At 43.9% G+C, this 20,073-nt stretch overlaps 2 protein-coding genes across 2 annotated transcripts in view; one reads left to right on the plus strand and one right to left on the minus strand.

Moving 5' to 3' along the window:
- Window positions 1–739, plus strand: part of LOC146209809 (tRNA-splicing ligase complex subunit RTRAF) — a 44,694-nt gene extending 43,955 nt beyond the window's left edge. The window contains exon 8 of the mRNA XM_084603980.1: window positions 482–739. Within this exon, the coding sequence (XP_084460106.1) occupies window positions 482–636 (155 nt within the window). The 3' untranslated portion in view covers window positions 637–739. The remainder of the gene's footprint in view (window positions 1–481) is intronic.
- Window positions 733–20,073, minus strand: part of LOC146209810 (decapping and exoribonuclease protein-like) — a 35,290-nt gene continuing 15,949 nt past the window's right edge. Inside the window, exons 5-6 of the mRNA XM_084603967.1 lie at window positions 17,112–17,197; window positions 733–10,018 (exon numbers count right to left, since the gene is read on the minus strand). Coding sequence (XP_084460093.1) covers window positions 9,898–10,018; window positions 17,112–17,197 — 207 coding nt within the window. The 3' untranslated portion in view covers window positions 733–9,897. The remainder of the gene's footprint in view (window positions 10,019–17,111; window positions 17,198–20,073) is intronic.

Here is a 20,073-nt window from a genome sequence, read left to right on the forward strand (position 1 = left end):
AGGGTTTTATGGTGCAAAAGCAACTTTGGCTATGGCCAGATAGAGGAAAAATTTGGGAGAAAGTTGATGGGGTTGAAATTTTGTTGCAGCTCGCCTTTAAATGACCTGAGTTTAAAGTGTCTAGAGTATGTTAGACATTCTGACTGGCCTCTGAGGATCAGAATGGTGCCATTGGAATCAAGATTTTTGTGCAGTGTTATTGACCGCCATGCATTGTTACGAAATACTTCTGGAGTGGTAAAACGGTGCACACTTTACAGGCTGACTCTGACTTGTCAGCCGTCATACAGAATATGTTTTTAGAATTTGAACATTTTGGCAGAGACCTGCTTGGTTGGGAGGTAAATAGTGCGGCGCTCCAACCAGGGGTCTCGTGAGAGAAGCTCTCATTGGACTCTGGTCAAAGTGTAGCAGTCTTTTTAATGTGCTTTAACCTGGGCAGTGAGATTATGCACCTCTCCTGTGTTTTGTATTGGGGCAGACGTGGTGCTCAACCAGGCAGCCAAGGTGCTTCGGCTGCTGTACGTGCAGGACCTGCGAGACCTGCAGACGCGCATCAACGAGGCCATTGTAGCTGTGCAGGCCATCACAGCCAACCCCAAGACCGACACCCGGCTCGGAAAAGTTGGACGCTAGCTTCTTCCATTCGGCACTTGCATTTACACGTCTGTTCAACCGAAGTCTATTGGTACCATGGATGTCCAGCTGTGTGTGCATAAATTTATTGTTGACTATATCAGCCATCCTTTGTTGTCATTCATTTTCCTCCACCATGAGGGGCACAGATGGCAGAAACGGCAAATGCACAGTACAGTCAGATTTCAGTGATACGAATCTAACAAGGCCAAGATCTAAAGCAGACAAAAGTCACGCAGGACACCCAAGAGTCGTTAGTAGTGTGCAAGCGAAAGCATCAACTATTTTTTTATCCATTCTAAACCAACATAATTCAGTGCATTCTATCAATCCACCCTTAACCCGCTGCAGTCAAACTTAGTCCACCTTTCTGCAACTTAAGCCAGGGTAATCAAACTACATCCACCCTAATGTAATCCAACGTGTTTCCTATTCACTGCACATGTTCATTGCCTAATGGACCTTTGTGGCCATGTGCCTATCATACATTTCATGGATGCATTCCACTGCTTTTTGGGCATGGTATAAGGCTGTCGCCCTAAAATCCATATGAAGAATCGAGCAAATGCATTCAAAAGGACCTGCTCATAGCTGAGAGGTTTATCTACGGTGGTGTACCAGCAACCATTGCCAGCAATGCAAATGGCGGTTAGGTGCTGATGATGCAAGAGTCACATGTAGTGCTCGAGAATGCAGTTGCAGTGAGCATGTTCATATCATCTGTAGCAATGAGAAACATGTTTGGACCACCTGAAATTATGCCCATTGTATGGAATCCACTTCGGTCAGAAAATACTATGCATCATCCTGAAATTCATATCAACCTGGCTACACGTCGAAGGTACAACAACAAGGCCATACTGCTATGTTCTATACAGCACGTAATACAATTGCCCTTGGCATGGAAAGAAGTTTACATCTGAGGTCGTACTCCATAAGCTTCCATTTTCCATTTGATTGTCTCGCACTGGTTGGATAACAAAGCAGCAGCTTTTAATTGTCCGTCAGAAGTGACCGGACTAATGGCTGACTAGTGACTGCATGATGCAGTCTGTGGCTACCCAATGCATGCGGAAAGTGGCGATGATTATCGCTGACGGCAGGTCCCTCCATCTGGTGATTTCCGTGACTGACGCTCGCTGCTTTTGTCAGCTGCAGCCATCATGCTGACATCTGACCAAATGAAATGGAAGCCTAAGAAATATAACCCATAGTCCGTTCAGAGTACACTAGAATCTTGTTAATTTGACCCACTCCCAGCTGGAATTATTATAGGTCCTGGTTGACATCCATGTAAGTCTATGGTGTCGAATGCTCATTAATTCGGATGTGGTTAATTCAATGGTTAATTCACAGTAGCATTTAGTGTACACTATGACAGGCACAGTGATGATTGGAAGTTTCTCACTAGTGAGAAATAGCTCAGTTGCATATTTCATTTCGCTTTCGTTAACGTCACATCATCCCTCGGCTGGGATTGGGTGTGTGCATCAGCCAGTCGCGGCTGTTTCTGACACATTACTGTTGATTTTTATTTTGGGACGGCATCGAGGTGTTCTAATGCTTATGCCACATACTATACTGTCCCCTTGCGTGCATCCACATTTTGCTTCTTGTACACGGAAAGTGCATGCTGGTCACGTGCAGTTTCAGGTACAGCATCCTCGGAACGAGATGGGGTCATTTCATGCTGAGCTTCGTACTGCAAAAATGGTAGTGGAAGCCTGTACGATTCTGGAGAAATTCGCTGCTCCCGACAGTTTGCCCAAAAGAAAGCACTTGAAGAAACCGGGAAAAACAATTGATGTCACTATGGTTCCATGTGAAATGCAGACAACCATTGTGCAGGTGATCAGATCAGCTTTTTCAGGCCCATTCAATAATTTAACTCTCGGTTTATTCCAACATTTTGTCTGGTCACTTGAAGGCCCAGAATCCAGAAGTATCCAGAATGTTTCCTGTTTTGTTGGGTGCCTTGGCAGTTTGCACCATCCGTGCAGTTTGGTTAGGTAGCTTCTAAGAAATTGCATGTTTGGCTATCGTTCTTTGCCAACGATTGGACACTTTTCATAACCACAATTTGGCAATGAATGCCAACACATTGCTCACATGCTTCAAGTGACCACTGAGCAGTACTATTCAGGTGTCACCAGATACCTCCAACCTTGTGAAATGGGCGAAACATAGCAGTAGGCTTGGATTTTCATTTTCTTGCACAAATGGGTCAGTTTACTTTCTACGCTCATAGTCTTTCAAACATCAGTAATGCTTAATGCGCTGTACACCAAAGCAATGGGTTAACGACGGCATGCTCTAAGCAGGACTCTGTGAAGAGATGGATGGAAACAAGAAATTCACAGCAGTAGTAAGCAGATGCATCAAGTAGTAAGGTGCCAAGCTTCCTTTAAAAGAGCCAACTAAAGAGCACAATGTGGCAACCAGAAAGAAAGCGTTTATTGCCAAACTGCAACACAGTCCAACTAAAAATGGATAGGGATATTAAAAAGATAAAAAGAAACTACATTGTTTTTGCACTTTACAAGAGCTCAAGTAACAGCATGATTCCGTTCTCTCAGTGGTAGGGTCCTCTGAGCAACCTCACCTGGTGACAAATGGCAGAAATATTTTCAAAATGAATAAGAGCACACTTAAAACCCGGAATTTCTGTTGCTTCTGTGACTCAATGGAATAACAGTTCTAATCCTCCGAGTGCAATTTTTTTCTGAATTTTTTTACAATTCACAACATTCAAGTAAATTACTAACATCTTTCTTGGGGTGTGTTCCTATTCAGGTTACATTATGTGATGCTTTTTTATCCTTAATAGCCTCAAAACCAGCCGTCAACAGAGGCAAGAGGTATGCCAACAGTTACACTATGCAATTACCTTCACCGTAATCAATTTCTGCCTTCAGTGAGTGTATGTTACTTTTAGGTTGCGTCCAGAGACACCTATCAGCAACAATCGCCATTTAGCAGGCTGAGAGATAAATGGTGAAAAGAAAGAAATTGTGGGAGCCTACCGCTGAGAGAGCGGAATTACGCCAAGTACTAACAACACAGAGACAGTCCACTTTCCAAGACATCATATTCTGTGACAGAAGAAACAGATGTCACCACCCATTTAATCAGTGACAAAGTTGAAGCACACACAAAGCAATAGTTTTTTTTTTTACGTGCAGTGATGTGCATCAGAGAAAACTCAGCTATAGGAACTTGGAAAAAGATTAAAAGTGCTTCCTCAGTCACAGATGCCAATGTATAGGCAACTTGACTGAGAGTGCACGTATGCTCATAAAACAAACTGTGGCATGCAAGATGTCACACCCCGAAGTGATGCATGGGACTATGGGGAACACCTCCGTGCAGTGCCTATTTAGACCACTGCGATTAGCTGTCTACAGAACAAAGTGGCGTTTCAGGATTACCTGTCGGCTTGACCACAGACAATGACCCTAAAGCATCCACAGTGATCGACTGATTGGAAATAGGCTATATTCCATAAGCCTCGATTTTTCATTTAATTTTGTTGGGATGTCAGCATGACGGCAACTTCACACCAAAGCTGCGACCAGTCGCAGAAGCCACAAGATAGCGGCCGCTAGCCACGGCAACAGCAATTGCTAGTCACACTCCCTACAGATGCTTGAAAGCCATGGCTTCATCATCTAACAGTGACCAATGCCAAAAGACCAAATGAATTCCAAATGGAAGCTTATGGAAAGTGAACCCCTGGGCCACAAGACTGGCACTGGCCGTAATTTACAATGCATTACACCTTTGCATCTAAACTGCACCCTTGGCAAGGATGGTGTTTCATCCTTTATTACAGGACTTATTGGAAGGAAGAAAACACAAATAAAAATGGAAGAAGAGATGAGACAATGCACTGTGCACACTTGTGTTCATGGGTAGGCCACTTCCAGGTCAGTCGGCCTTGCATCGCAGTAGTGTTTGAGCAGAACCACTGAAGGCACATCCTAAAGAATGGGCTGACTGTTGAGAGAACCATCGAAGGCGCTGGACAAGGGAGACCACCCAGCCTACCGGTTGTTCACCCACTGACCTCTCGCCCAAAAGCTTAAAACATCATTACTTGATATTTCCACCAACTGGTATTACCCTCAAGAAAGGATAAGGGCCATCGTTTTTTTTCTTAGCAGTGATAAGGATGGCATTCTATGCTATGTTCTGCATTCAAGTGGACTGACAACAATAGACACTGGCTGCATACATGGATGACCCTTCAGCTAGAAAGCTTCTCTCCCCTGCTCGAATGGAACAATGTGAGCACTATGGCCAGAGTTTCATACAAGGCTTACCGGAGGACAATGTGGCATTGCTATAGATTGGGGCAGCTCACGTGAAAGCACGTTTAACAGCAGAAATGTTGGGATGATGCTGAATAACTCTATTAACACCCGTCAAGGAAAAGGTACCTCCCCTTTCAGCAGGCGTGAATCCTTTGGGATTCATTGGTGTCCAGGGCCAGATGAATGATTTTTGTGTGGACATTGTGTTCTAGCTGATCATTAAAGCCTCTCAGGACTCTTAAATTCCTGTCTGGTTTGTTGTATCTAGGGCATGTCCACACCATGAGTATCATACCTGCAATTTCGTTAGTGTTTGCACTACGAGTCCTGTATCACCTGATGCTATCTGCTTTGTGCAAGTGGGTTAGGAAAAACCCCCGCCTGCAACTTTTTCTATATAACCTCTTCTTTTCTGTTTAGAATTTTGTCTGCTCGAGGCAGTGTCTGTCTTTCTAATCTGTAATGATTGAGAATATTATGGTATGCTTTCAACTCTTCGCTTGGAAGGGGCTCTCTGCTTGAGTGCGTGTATCTCAAAGGAGCTGACCTTCACTCTCCCTGTGGTCACTTGAGCCGAGGTTTTCACATCTACGTTGCTCTTGTAACATTCACGCTAATGAGCAATGTGCTCCATTTACAGTCCCAACACTACTCACTATATATATGGAAACCTCAAAACGGGACACCCTTCTCGGGAACAATTGACAGCATTGTTCGCACTGTGCTCAGCAAGGAAGCTTTATGCAGGATGTACGCTGCTATCCCCAATTAACCCGACTGCCTAATGAGGTGCATGAACAAGTACAAAGACAGAATACACATTTCTCTGGCACCACTGGGCCCCTTTCATCCCTATGTCACTGCCACCATCGTCTACCTGTGCCAACTCTGGGAGAAACTCTGTCAAAGAACCCAGCTGCAATGCTCACTGGAATGGCATACGCAAGTTCGTCACGACATGATGGAAGTAAGTTAGTCAAAGGGGAAATGTGATCACCGAATTGTGAAAATAGGAAAAAAAGAAAATGTTTATTTTAGAAAAGTTTGCTTTTCGGCAACCGCAACACTAATTCCCTCCTGTACTGAAATATTTCACCCAAGAACAAATTATAAACGCTCCAAATAAATATACAGACAATGTAGTGTACCAGTGCGGCCAAAAGTAAACGGAGCATGCAATTTCCTTCTAAAATTTTTCACGCATAGCATATTTGAAACTGGCAGTCGTATGTGCAAACCGGTAGTAGATGCCAGTACCCTTTCATTTGGACATATAATGTTTTCTTATCTCCAATGCAGAAAGCGTGATTTTAATTTGAATGGAAAAGTGTTCTCCGTTTACTTATGTCTGCACCTGTACATAGACAATGTGTGCTAGTTTAGAACTTCAGGCTTGTTTTCTCAAAAGTTTGTTTTAAGCAAATCACTTTGCTCGTGGAAAGCATAGAACCGCAATGGATGCATGGATTTGAATACCGTTTGTTTTGTTGTAATTGCTGACATATGCTCTAATATCAAGACACTCTCAGATTTACCATCCAGGCTCACATTTTATTAAATTAATTTTAACATGTGATTAGGTCATGATGTATTCGAAATATTTAGAGAAGGCGCATACTGCCTCCTTTAAAAAATAAACAGGGAAATTCAAAAAGAAATTAAAAGTGTCTTCAATTAGAGCACACTTCTTATTAAATACCAAAACCATTTACAAACCTATAGCCAACACTGTAGTTGTGCTAGCCTTTCCACATGCAAGCAAGATGTGAACTATTACAAAACTAAAACTACTGAAGATAGCATAGTGCGACATTATAGCTGACCGTTTGAAGCTATTTGAACCTATATTAGAAAAAAACAAAACAAAAAAAAGTCCTCTGATCACAATGTTCACCTGCTTGTGTTCTTTGGCATGGGCGGCTTAACAAGCCACTCTTCCCTGCTTTACGTTAGACAGCAAGCTCTGCACTGCTTTCATTGCTGGGTGCTCGCCTACTCTTTGGCCCCACCACGGTGGCTCGGTAGTGCTGAACGTGAGCATGCAGGCTCGGCAGCCGCTTTTCCAAGGAGACAAAAAGCAATGTCTTCATGTGCTGTGCTTAAAAGAAACCCAAGTAGCCAAAATTTCTGGAGCCTTCCACTTTAGCAGGCCTCATAGCCTCATAGTGCGGCAGCAATGTAAAGCTGAAGCTTGACAACACAGTGAGATCATGGAGTAAGATAAGACAGCAGCGCCGACTCTGGCGCGCTGCAATGCATTCGGCGTAGGCCGATTTTGCTACACGAAAGCCAAGCCCGCGTCAGGCACTCAGCTTCGGACTGTACTCCCCTTTGCAGCTTTGGTCACGCTTTCCTCCTCCCCAATCCTCCTTGCAGAAAGAGACAAAATTGTGCGCCACCTCTCGACAGTGTAGCGAAACAAAATGCTCCCGATCTCTATGCTCTATCCAGGCGACCGCGCGAGCGTCGTGTACAACGGGCGGAGAGCAGACGGAGTGGTAGCTATGCACATCGTCTGCTAGCAAGAAAACGCACAAGTGGAATCGTCGTCATCATTGCACGTAAGCCAACCTGTATTTTTTTTAAGATAAAACTTTAAGATAAAGCTCCGCCAGCGTCGGTTTTTTGTCGTCTGTATATTCCCTTGAGAATGAGTCGACAGGGGCATGCAGATGACAAACCACGCATCGAGATAACCAGTACACAGACGGTACAGCACGCAGCATGGCAGACGTGGGAGGAGCGCATGCTGTGCATTTATTTTTTTTTTTTATACTACATGCAGACGGTAGGGTAGGCGGTGAAGCATCTTGTTGTTGGCTGTAATTCAGGGTACAACAAAGGAAACGAAAAAGTCTACTTGTTTTGGCTGCCACGTGATTTCAAGCTTTTCGAGTTGTGAAAGCGAAACACTCCCCAGACTGGCTGAGAATTAACTGAAAAGCACAGGGTTTGTACGTGGCATTTCAAGGATGAATTTCTTTCCCTAAAATACCACAGCAGCTATAGAATAAATGTATTACTTGATGAAAAAAAACATGCCTCACCTAGTCAAGGGCGCAATTCTCACCGTATTTCACCAAAATCAAGAACCCAATGCTGTTGCGCGCTCAGCGTAAGGGGAAAACATGAAATGGTGCTTGTAGTGCACAAAACAATATCAACCTATTAGAGCGTACTAGCTACTCGCTGTTCTTGTATGATGGGTGAACATCAGTGCACACTGCAGTGGCCGGTTACTTTTTTGGAATAAACTTCTAAAATATTCACAGTAGCTTTCAGTGATGGATCTGCATTAAAGTACTTTTGCCCAGGTGTGTGTTTATATGATCTTGGCTACGTGGGTGAAAAACTGCTCATCCTTATGTTGCAAGACTTACCTTCAGTTATTTACAGCCATACCAAGTTGTTCACTCCACGGTGAACTATCCTTCTGCCACCGATGGTGCATCTACAATGTTGGGGTGCGGGAAGTTAATAAACATGCAGATTAAGCGCAAGCTGTGCGACGTCAGCACACATTCAAGAGCCCTGGGTGGCCGAAATTGATTTAGAATCATCCACTTTGTCCATTTTTCGCCTATGTGAACACACTTTGTGAACTATGTGAACTTGACATCACGCACATTTTTTCGTATCGTAATGCAACACTTCCATCCACAGGACGCCAGAGATAACAAAGAGACGTAAAACGCGCTAGCTGAATTGCGATCTTCGCGTTTAGGAAGGAGCCATTGGAACGCGGCAGGTGAACTGTATGAAGCAGGCCAGCGCAACGCAACCAAAAGAGATATATGCCAGCGATGAAGCCGGCAACAGACACCTCAGTGCAGCTTTAGGATGCAGACAACGCGATTTCAAGGGATATATTCCCGCGGCGATACAAGCAATACGCAAGTGCAGCGACAGGAAGCAGACATACGCAATGGCAGCACAGAACAGCCGGAGCGGTGGTTCGGCGGCGGCATGCTTCAACTGTGTCAGTGACAAATCCTAGCGCCATTTATCGGATCTGCCACCAAGCTTTCTCTTATGTAGCAAAATTTCGCCCTTCCCAAAAGCGGAGTCGGCACTCCTATCTATCTTACTCCGTGGGCTCAATTTCATCACCAACGCACCAGTGCTAGTGATGCCAAGCATTTGCAACTGCAGAACCGACAGGCAGAAGACGACTAGGTGAAAGCACATTGCACGAGTATACTGGTCGGAACATGCGCCAGACTTCTGCGCTGGTGGCCGACTGTTGTAAAGAACTGGGAAACAAAACAGTTTTGTTTTTACCAGTGTTCGTTCAAATCCTATAGCGTGCAGTAAGCCATTTATTATGAATATGTTCCCATCAGTTGAGAACATGATTAGGTATGTTCCCTGTGCAAGGATGCTGGTAACTTGTACACAAAAAGAACTGTGTAGCTGCCTTGCAGCATCAGAAGAGTTTTATACATACAAACACTCTGGAGTGAAAAGGTAGCACAACTGATCGAAAACCTCAAGAGTGTTTGGATCCAACTCTCTTATAAGCTATGAAATACCCACCAACCCTTCAGAGCTTACTCACTACAATGCAGCATTGTCCTCCAAAGCTCTTAACATGAAATCATACCAGAAGCCTGGAAAACGCAACAGGCAATGACATTCGCCACCTCTGTGTCTCCCACATCAAAGGGTGCATATTTTTATACCAGGTCTTTCTTCATTTTTGCAACCGGCATGCACAAACAACAAACCACTGGTTATCTCCATTACCTGCTTGCTTGAGGCAGCCAGTTGTCGGAGGAGACGACCTTGTGGAAAATGCCAAACTCGCGGCTGGTCACATGCATCTGCGATACATGGCCGCCACAACCAAACATTCTGGGGGCTGACACAGCTCCAACGCGTGTGTAGGGCTTCATAGAGCGGTGCTCAGAAGGCAGGTATGCTAAATTGCAATAAGCATGGGAACAGGTCACGTGGCATCGAATGCCTGCAGGTACCAGTCAGGCAGCACGAAAAACTCCCCAGGATCCGCGAGGTGCGTGCAGACAATCTCGCGCGATGATGGCAGGTACTGGAACAGGTAGACCACCCTGCACACGTGACAAACAGGGCCGCTTGGCAAACAAGCAGTGGCAAGAAAAAAAAAGTGGCAGTGCTCACATTTTGTGTGGCCCCCATCTTGTTGCTGCTCCTTGCAGCAGTTTAGAAACCTTCCCTGCCACACAGATTGAGTGGGTACACATTTCAAACCCTAAAGAAAAAAATGTGCATCTTCTGGTTGAACATTTGTCTAAATTAGGCAACAATAACTAAGACGATCCCCTCATTGCTTCACCACAAGGACCCAATGCTTGATCTCCCAAACGGCATTCACGACATCATCTGGACACTGCAAGAAGCATGCAGCCTAATACTGTGCGGTCAAATTATTTATAACAAACAGTCCAAGGTGACTGTAAATAGAAATATCTGCAATCTCTGCTGCATTGACAGTTTCATCAATAGAAGCCCAACCCACATTCAATGCCAAACTCATAAATGTGCCTCAACTCCAACCTCTATTCCAAGTGGCCTGTTTTGCATTTCAAAAACAACCTCCACTCAAACTGCTCCTCGAGTGGAGGAATACCTTGAGGATTGCCACAAGGACCACCACTCTGCTTGTAGACATGGCATATTTCACACCGTTAGCTCACTGTGTAATCGCTCTACCAATTGACCAAACTTCTCACGAGAGTAGATACAATGAGGAAGCAGAAAACCACACAACAAAGCGTCAGTTGAGTGATGGTTTAAATTTGTTAAAAACTTAAAAATTGTCCACTTATCATTTTACGAGCATGACAGTGGCTGGTCCGCGGATGTTCCTGCAGCTAATGCCGAACACGGATAACTGTGAGCAGTCGCTGACTCTGGTGCTACAGCTGACCATCGTACTATGCATCTATTATAGTGAGTGCACAATTCGAGTCGTCACTGGAAACGTCCACTGTGTGCTGAGTTGTGCAGTACACTTGACAGATAGTCACAAGCTCATTCTGTGTGCTGGTTTGCACACTTGTGTGGAACAGCAAACTGCACACAGGAAGCTGGGCAGGTTCTGGAAGTGGCATCAAGTTGTGTGAACATCTGTGTGGCACGCATCGATGACCTGCCTATCACTGCAGGGTATCTGAGTGTTCAGACCCGAACCAGTGCTGCGGTGGGAGCGTGCGAATTCGCTCGACCCAAGGGTGGTATGATCATGGTCGGTAGAAAGGCATAATTTTGGTTCTGGTTTGTGGGGTTTAACGTCCAAAAGCTACTCAGAGACACCATAGCTAAAGCTCTTGAATTTTCAGCCAGCTGGGGGTTCCTAATGTCTACTGACATCGCACAGCACACGGGCAAGCTTTTCGCCTCCATCGAAAAGCAGCCACCGCGGCTGGGATTAGATCCAGCATCCTTAAACACAGGAGTCGAGTGCCCTAACCACAGCACCACTACAGCGGGGAGAAGGCATAGTTTTGTAAGCACAGTTACGATTATTGCTCCCAGCTTGATTTTAAACCGTAAGCTCCTGCACAGTCGATTTCATTAGTATGGGTACATAACTATAATGTGCTATGAAGAAACACAGGCTTTCACCATTCGTCCCCGAGGGTCAAAGGAGAAAGTAATTTCACACCAATTCCAAATAGAGGCATACAATTTTCACACCATTTTTGAACATCCTACATTGTGTACTACGTGCAGTCTGTATCATTAGCGTCAACTGTTGCCAAAAGCAGAATCTATTTCACTGCTCCTTCATTCATGTAGTTTGCAAAACATGCTTTACTTGGCTATGAACGTTGCCCTTGCTTGTGAAGGTTGTTTGGAAGGCTCGACATGACAAAATGCACTTGCTGCATTTAGCGGAATACAGTTCTTGGGTAAACTTTTGGACTTCACCTTATTTTCGTACGGCATTTTGCAAGGGCCGGTGGAGGAAAATTTTTCAAAGAGCCCTCGTTGGAGGAAACGCCGGGGGGTGTTAACGAATCCCAAACAACCACATCACCTTCATTGCATCCTTGATCGCGGGTCTCAAGCAGATTGCATATTCTGCGACTTCTCTAAAGCATTTGACAAGGTCCCTCATGTGCTTCTGTTCCTTAAATTAGGTAACCTTACACAGACCATGATGTACTTGCATGGCTGCACTGCTTTCTTTCTAACCGTTCACAATATGTAAAGGCAAATAATGTTGACTAACATTCTTTGCCTATCCTATCTGGCATGCCCCAGGGGTCTGTCCTTGGGCCCCTCCTATAACTCATCTATAAAAATGACTTACCGGCTTGCCTTTCTTCTTCAATTCACCTGTTTGCTGATGACTGCGTATTTACTGTGAAGTTAGGGATGATAATGATGTATTCTGCCTTGATCTGACATTAACAAGGTTCTCAATTGGTGCAACAAATGAAATATGAAACTAAATAATGCTAAGCGCAAGAATATGCGCATTTCTCGCACTTCAAACCTGCCCAGTACTTACCACATTAAGAATGTTTCTCTTGACACTGTGTTATCTTATAAATGCCTTGGTATTTACGTTTCTTCTAACCTCTCCCGGAAAGCTCACATTGACTACATCATAAGTAACGCCAACCGCATGCTTGTGTATTTTCAGAGTAATTTCCAGACCTGCCAACTGCACAGTGCTCAGTCTACCATAGAGGATGCCAAAAAAATACTAAGATTCAGTGAAAAATACTAATATCTTTTTATTACTCAAAAATCTCTTTTGAATGATGAAAAACAGAGCAGTCTAAACTAGAGTTCCGTAAACAAAAATTCAGAAAGACGTATTTGAAGTGAAAGGCTGGGACAGTACTAAAGAGGTTACTGCTTTTGCCTTCTGCAGGAAGTCCTTGTCGAACACCTGATTGTGACAAACTCCGGGCTCCTTTTATTTGACAATTGACAGTTGTTCTAGGCCCCTTTTTGACATGGAGGAGCAAAACCTGGTTCAAGCCTTCTTCAATTTGCTAAACACTTTTTCACACTCTGCATTACTGCGTGGGAGAGTGAGAATGCCTAACAATTTTTGAGAGCTTATCATACTTGAAAGTACGATCAATGTCCTGAAGACTGGCAACAAAGTGCCCTGCTCGTCTATGCACTCCTGAATGGTTACTTGTACTCGATCAGAAAAGCCGTGAAGAGACACTTGGCTTGAAAAGTGGCTTGGCCCACTTCAGAATTAAAATAGCCACTAATCTTCGTGTTGATGTCAACGATACTCACTAAATCCTTATTCTTATTTGTACTGAGATGGAGCAGAATTTCCCGACGACTGGCATGCGCAATATTCACATCAAGCAACAGTAGGTGCAGAAAGCATACCTTTCACCTTTGCTATTTTTTTGTATGCACAAAACATCCGTTGAAAATTCTGGCATGAACACTTGAAAGTACTTCTTGTAGACATCTCACAGTCGCACCCGCAGCAACTATGCTGCCAACACAGTAGGCCTAACTAAGAGCTTGACAGCTTCGGCTAGCCGAAAAGTCAACGATTGCGATGACGATGTAGCAGTATACTTTATTGAACGGGCATATCTGATTGGAGTAGAGGCACCGACAAGGGATGTGGCAAATATATAAGATGCATTATTAATTTAAACAGCGTGAACAAGAAGACGAAGGACACGGTAAAAGGAAGTCACAGTACAAGCGCTGACTCACAACTATGCCTGAGCCTCTACTTCAAGGCCCAGATAAAAACAAATATGACGAAAACGAAACATTCACGTGAAACAACCCCTGGGTTCACCTGCTGCACAAAAAGTCATTCAAAAAAGACATCTCTTTGCTTGAGAAAGCAAGAAAAGTCCTGCTGACACACTTATGAATGTGTACCAACTCGCCCAACAAATTATCTTGGTAAAACATACAAGCTGCGCCGCGGAGTACACAGCCCGCCATGAGACGGCGCACACGGCACAAAACCAGCTGGGTACGCGTTTTCACGCATCTACTCGGTCTAACGCTGCTACTTTTCTTAGTCAACACACAAATCGAGAAAAATCGTAAAATGAGAGTGGGTACTACAATATTCGTAAGAAAGCAATGAAAATCTGGCACTTTACGATAAAATCGCAAAAATTGGCAGGTATAAATTTCTTTCCTTCATCCAATTCATTAAAATTATTGCTTTATAAACTCTAGTACGTTCAAAATTAGAATATTCATCATCTGTTTGGAGCCCCGGAACTGATTCACTTGTTTCCGATTTGGAGGCTGTGCAGAACCACGTCCGCCGTTTCATACTTTATAACTATCACAGAGTGAACAGTGTAGCTTCCATGAAATCAAGTTTGTTTGTTCCACTTCTATCTCACCTTAAGTACCTTAGGTCAGTAGCGCCATTGTGCCTTTTTTATAAAATTTATCACAACAGCTATCTGAAAGACAGATTACTAACAAGACCATCTTAAATATCGACACACATTGATCACCACCATAAAGTTGGGCTTCCATCTTGTCACACAATGTTTTCACAATTCATTCATACCCAGAACTTGTGAATCACCTTCCCCATTATATTGTTTGTGTGTCGGATTATAACGCATTTCACAAAGCTATTGTTTCCCTCTGAATGTTTTTATGCTGGCAACTAATGTGAATAGTATTTGCCTTTTACTCTGTTAAATTGTGTTGTACTGTATTTCTGTGGCATTTTCAACATATCTGTCTTCTTTATTTGTGGCTTTTTCTATATGCAGTTGAACCCCTTTATAAGGGACATGCACTGAAGAGGAGTTTTTCTCTCTTATATGAGAGGTCTCTTATAAGCAGGGTACCACGTTTACATTTTCTAAACAGTCCTTATTTCAGCACAGGCATACCACGGGCAAAATGTACAAATTGAAGGCTATATCCTGTCGCAAAAATGTTGTTATAGCTTTCATTTACATGTTGCATTTGCTTGGTGGACCACCACACTAACCACACCTCTCAACATTCTTAATTTATTTACTGCTGAAATAGTTGTAAATGTTGGTCTGCTTCGTGGCTGCATTATGCAGTTCAACACAGCCCCTCCCAGCTTGAAAATCAAGCCAAGAGCCTCATGGCTGATGTGCCAAAGCTGTATATGCTGGCAAACTATGTTTACAGCGATTGCAAAGTGCGATCGCAATGTGACGTAGTGCCGCAACTAGCAATTTACAACAAAATATGTGTCCGGTAACACTACTAGAACTCAAGTTAAAAAATTGCCACTAAATCATAAAAGTAGCAAAAAGTATAAAACATCACCAGCAGACATATCAGTCAGAGATTTATGTTGCTGGACGAAGAATAACAGCAGCTGAGAGTAACAAGTCTGTGAATGTCGCTACTCAGACAAAAAATAAATGAAAAGCGAATGAGGCATTTCTGAGTGGAGTTGAAACTGGTTGAATAGCAAACAGAGCAGTTTATTTGTCCTCGCCAGAGCAGAACCACTTCTGTTCTTATGTCATTTGTTTTGGTCTTGGCTTTGCTATGTTTCGCTTTCTAGGCACAATGACTTGTTTATGTTAGCGGCACCAGCTGAGCACTTACTTTGCATTTACCAGATTTGTTGCTCATACTGAAATGCAACATAATAGACAACTGTAGCTGCTACTGAACCTGGTGTGGATGGTGCCGCATCTAATGTTAAAATGTCTGTTACAAGCAAGACAGAGTACCAATTTGTCCTTTATAGCCAGTTGTCTTCTACATCCAATGTCTGTTAAAAAGGAGATCCAATTAATGAAAGTCATAGGGCGGCCAACCATTTGGGTGAATGGTGTCTGTTATACCCGATTGTCTGTTACATCCATGTCTCTTATAACAAGGTTCAGCTGTATTTGTATTTTTTTATCTTCATCATTGCTGTATATTTTGTGCTTTTACGTATTTTATCAATTGACTGGCCTTTCAATAATTTTTTTTATCAATTGACTGCCTAATGAAAGACCAGTCAATTGACAAAAAAAATTATTAAAAGGCCAATCAATTGATAAAAAAAATTAATAAAAGCATCGTTTACTGACCTTTCAATAATTTTTTCTATCAACTGACTGGTTTTTTATTGGCCAGTCAATTGATAGAAAAAAAGATCTCCGATTTTTGTTAAAACTTTCTCGATCTTTACAACCAAGCCTCAAACCGAAACAAAGGTGAAACCGGGCGGTAATTCTAGCGGACCTAAAACCATTTAGCCTAGCCAAGCTGATTTGCTCCTCATTTTTTAAGTGTACTTCTCAGTACACTAGAAGGATCATCTCCTGCGTCGAGCATCAGAATGCGTGTGCTGTTGCTCTGGTTGGCTATGTTGCAAAACGTTATCAGCATGTTACCTTGACCAGGTAATTCAATCCCAGACCACTCCCCTCTGTAATGCCCTCAGGCCCTGAGGGTAAAATAAATAAATAAGACTACTGCAAATGAGTCACAACACAGAATTTACACATGCCAGCTTAATAACTTACAACCGGATTTTTTTCTTGTGAAGCTTAGGTCCCATTCACTCAGTGCCGGCTGTGACGTCGTCACAGATAAGTTGAGACCATGTCAGTCATGAAAAAAGCTGCCATGTAATCACTGCTCACTGACTTTTGGAAGCGCTCCTTGCTCTTACAGACAACAGTTGTTGCAAATTTAATGGGACAAAGAAGTGGCTATACTTGTAGTTTATTTGCACCTCACATGACCTGAATGTGGCATTGCAGCTGACTTGCGGCTGTTGGAACCGAAACTGCTCACTTAACCCCCGTTTATATTTATGTTTTGTATGTCTTGAGGATCGTTCCAAATACAGAACAAACAGCTAAAATTTGGTTTCCCTGCTCCTGAGGGACTTTCCCTGGGGAAATGGCTGCTATTGTACAGACAGAAAACTCCTACATTCACATGTTGGTCGCTGAATTAATTTGCACGAGCTAGCTTCTTGAATTGGGGGGATTGTAGTACAGGTACCCGAACTAGTAATTTGCCCTCAGGGTGAGCAAATGGTCCAAGAGTCATATCATACTGCTTAACCCAGCCATGAACCTTGTGTGAAGTCTCCGTCCAGGTCAGGGGAAAAAAACCAGCCAGAGGGGAGTGATGCCCGATGAGGCATTCGGCACAGTGATTCCAGAGATCGGCTGTGCGGAGAGACACGGCGTGAGTGAATGAACTAACCCAGGGTCGTCCTCTGTGACATGCTTCTTGATGAAGGACAGCAGCTGGTTGCAGAAGTTCATGCACACCGCACCAGACCACAGGCCCTGCACAAAGCCAATAATTACCACAATCATCCGTCAAACCAAACCAGTCCAGCTGAGAGGGCCTAATCCCTGCTGCACACTTTCTAATCTCAGTCGCTCGCCTGACTTTCTGCCACCCCTTGCTATGCTTTCCTTCCCTCGCAATTCCAACTGGTTACTCTTAGAGACCATCCGTTGTCCTCTCTTCGCACTACATGGCCTGACCATTTCTTCTTGTTGCTAGAATGTAATTAACACGAATTGTTTCTCTGACCCACTCTGCACGCTTCTTATCTCTTAACATTACACTTACCATTTTCCGTTCCATATCCCTCTGTGGCACACTCAACTTAAGTAGAACCCTTTCGTTAGCCTCTACGTTTCAGCCCCATGGGTGAGCACCATTGAGATACAGCTGTTATACACTTTCCTCTTGAGGGGTCCTAGCAAGCTGCCATTCATGATCTGAGAGCACCTACCAAATGCGCTACAACTCAGTCTCGTTCATATAGCTATTTCCAATTTGTGGTCCGGATCTGCAGCTACTACCTGTACTAAGTAGACCCTCACCACTTTCAGTGCCTCACTCCCTATCGCAAAATGCTGTTCCCTTCAGGGGGGACACGGGTCTTTCGGACCAAAAGATCGCAAAAAAAATCACTTTTTAGAAAATGTGATTGCGAGATCAGTAGCTCTTTATCTACCATCTGCTAAGTTTTTCATCTCTAGGGTCGGTATTTTAGTCACAATGCCAATTTATACAATCGATGTCGCCCAAATTTGGGCCGAAAAAGACCCCCGAAACAACCACTTTCCGCGAGGCGTAGCTCCCATTTTGTGCGTGGCACCGTAGCCATCCTGGTCTCATTCGAAAGAGCCGCCTTTCATCTTCAAATTGCCGCCTCTGCTGTTTACATTCGCCCATTGGTCGCATAAAAAATATCAAAAACAAAAATGTGGCATTTGCAATCCCATTAGCTTTCGGGGTGCACGTGACGATAAGGCGTAGCCGCATTGGTGGAGCTGGCTGACGGCGTCTGCTTGACGCGCCCGAGCCGCGGGGAGACGGCGAAGACGCGATGCCGGCCGCGCTTGGTTCCGAGCTGCGAGGTGCGTCCACGGCAAGAATTTGCGAAAAAAGTAAAAAAAAAGAAATAGTTGATTAATCATCTCAAGTGATGCCCTGCCCCGGCTGTGCACGCTTAGGCCGAATGGTTTAGAAGAACTTTTAGACGGGCTAGATGGTTTTCAGCTTCAGACGGCATTCTTAGCGCAAGAAACACACACGCACACGACAGAAAAGGAGGGACATGGGACAAGCGCTACCTGGATCTAAGGCAAAACATAGAACTCGTAACATGTCTTGACAGCGTCGCACCTGCCGCCAAAGTTCAGATTTCAAGCACCTGCAAACACGCTTGAGTAGTCCTAGTGGCGGTCTCAAAGAACCAAACAAGGCACTCACGTCCGGTGGTACAAGACCCTTTCGAAGGCAGAATGCTATGTACCTTGCGCGGCACATTGATGCAACTAAGAGCGACACGAGCGTATTGATCGTAACAGACGACGACGAGGAAACTTCACACAGAAAAGGGCCCTGAGATGCAGACAAATGTTTTTCAGCTTCAGACGGCATTCGTCTATGTTTTGCCTTAGATCCAGGTAGCGCTTGTCCCGTGTCCCTCCTTTTCTATCGTGTGCGTGTGTATTTTTTGCGCTAAGAATGCCGTCTGACGCTTAGGCCAACAAAGGTCGTGCTCCGAACGATCCTGTGCACGAGCCTGAAGTAGGCCTAGCGCATTCCCCAGCACGGGAGACTGCTACTGCCAGCGGTTGCACCCGCCGCGACAGTGATATCGCAGGCCGCAGATGAGCAGAAAGATAAGCTCAAACCAGAAAAAGCTCGAACTCGCGCTAACTCAAGCAACGAAGCGGTAGACGGATTGTTTTCATGACGATGACGGCAGCGCGGCGGACAGTCCGCTTGACGAGGCGGAGTTCACGATCGTCAGATCTGAACAGTTTGCCGAGATTAGCGAAGCGTAAAACATACGGCGGCGATATTGGCATTTAAAAAAGTGAACGGGGATAAGAAATTGCCGTCAAACCTATTCTCCAATGCATAAACTGCGGGACACGTCGTCTTCGTAGAGCTCGTCCTCGTTCATAGTCAGTGGATGCACTTGCTCCCAGTGCAATGCAGAGCAATGGAAAGCAGCAAACAGCTCCAAATTACATTCCTTTTCCGCAATAAACGTTCCTCACCGCGGTCTTGATGCAAAGACGTAGCAAAACGATGTCCGTAAAAAAAAAAAAAAAAAAAAAAAAATTGCTGCCTGCATGTATCGCGCAGCCAACTGAATGTGCTGCAACTGCAAATCTGAAAGGGGCGACACTTGGACGTTGGAAAGCAAAGGTACTACATTCCTGGAGGTTTTTAGCCATTTTAAGTTCTAAATGTGTGCATTGCACCAGTGAATGTCTGTTAAATAATCCCGTTTCTTTTTTGCTCTTTTCTCAAAATATGCACTGTCGACCACTTGCAGTTTTGCGGCCTTAATATCTCGCCACCTATTGCAGACAGAGTAATAATTTCTTTTTCAGCATGAAGCCAAATATGTGGAGCACACAATGTTGCGAGTAGATTTTTTAATTTCTTGTTCAAAATTTTTAAAATGGCTTTTTTTTGTGACCATTATATGCTATATTTTGAACTTTGAACTTTGTTATGCAATAAAACAAGAAATATTAACTCAATAAAAAACTGCTTGCAACATTGTGTTCCTCATTCTTTCTAGTGTCCAGCAATGTGTTCATCTGAAGTTTTTCTTCAGTGGTCATTTTTTAATTGTTCTTGTAAGAATTAGAGTTAATTTGTGTAATTATTTCATGAAATA

The sequence above is a fragment of the Amblyomma maculatum genome, chromosome 1, assembly GCF_055883805.1.
Source record: "Amblyomma maculatum isolate TAMU_Amacu chromosome 1, ASM5588380v1, whole genome shotgun sequence".
NCBI classification, from domain to species: Eukaryota; Metazoa; Arthropoda; class Arachnida; order Ixodida; family Ixodidae; genus Amblyomma; species Amblyomma maculatum.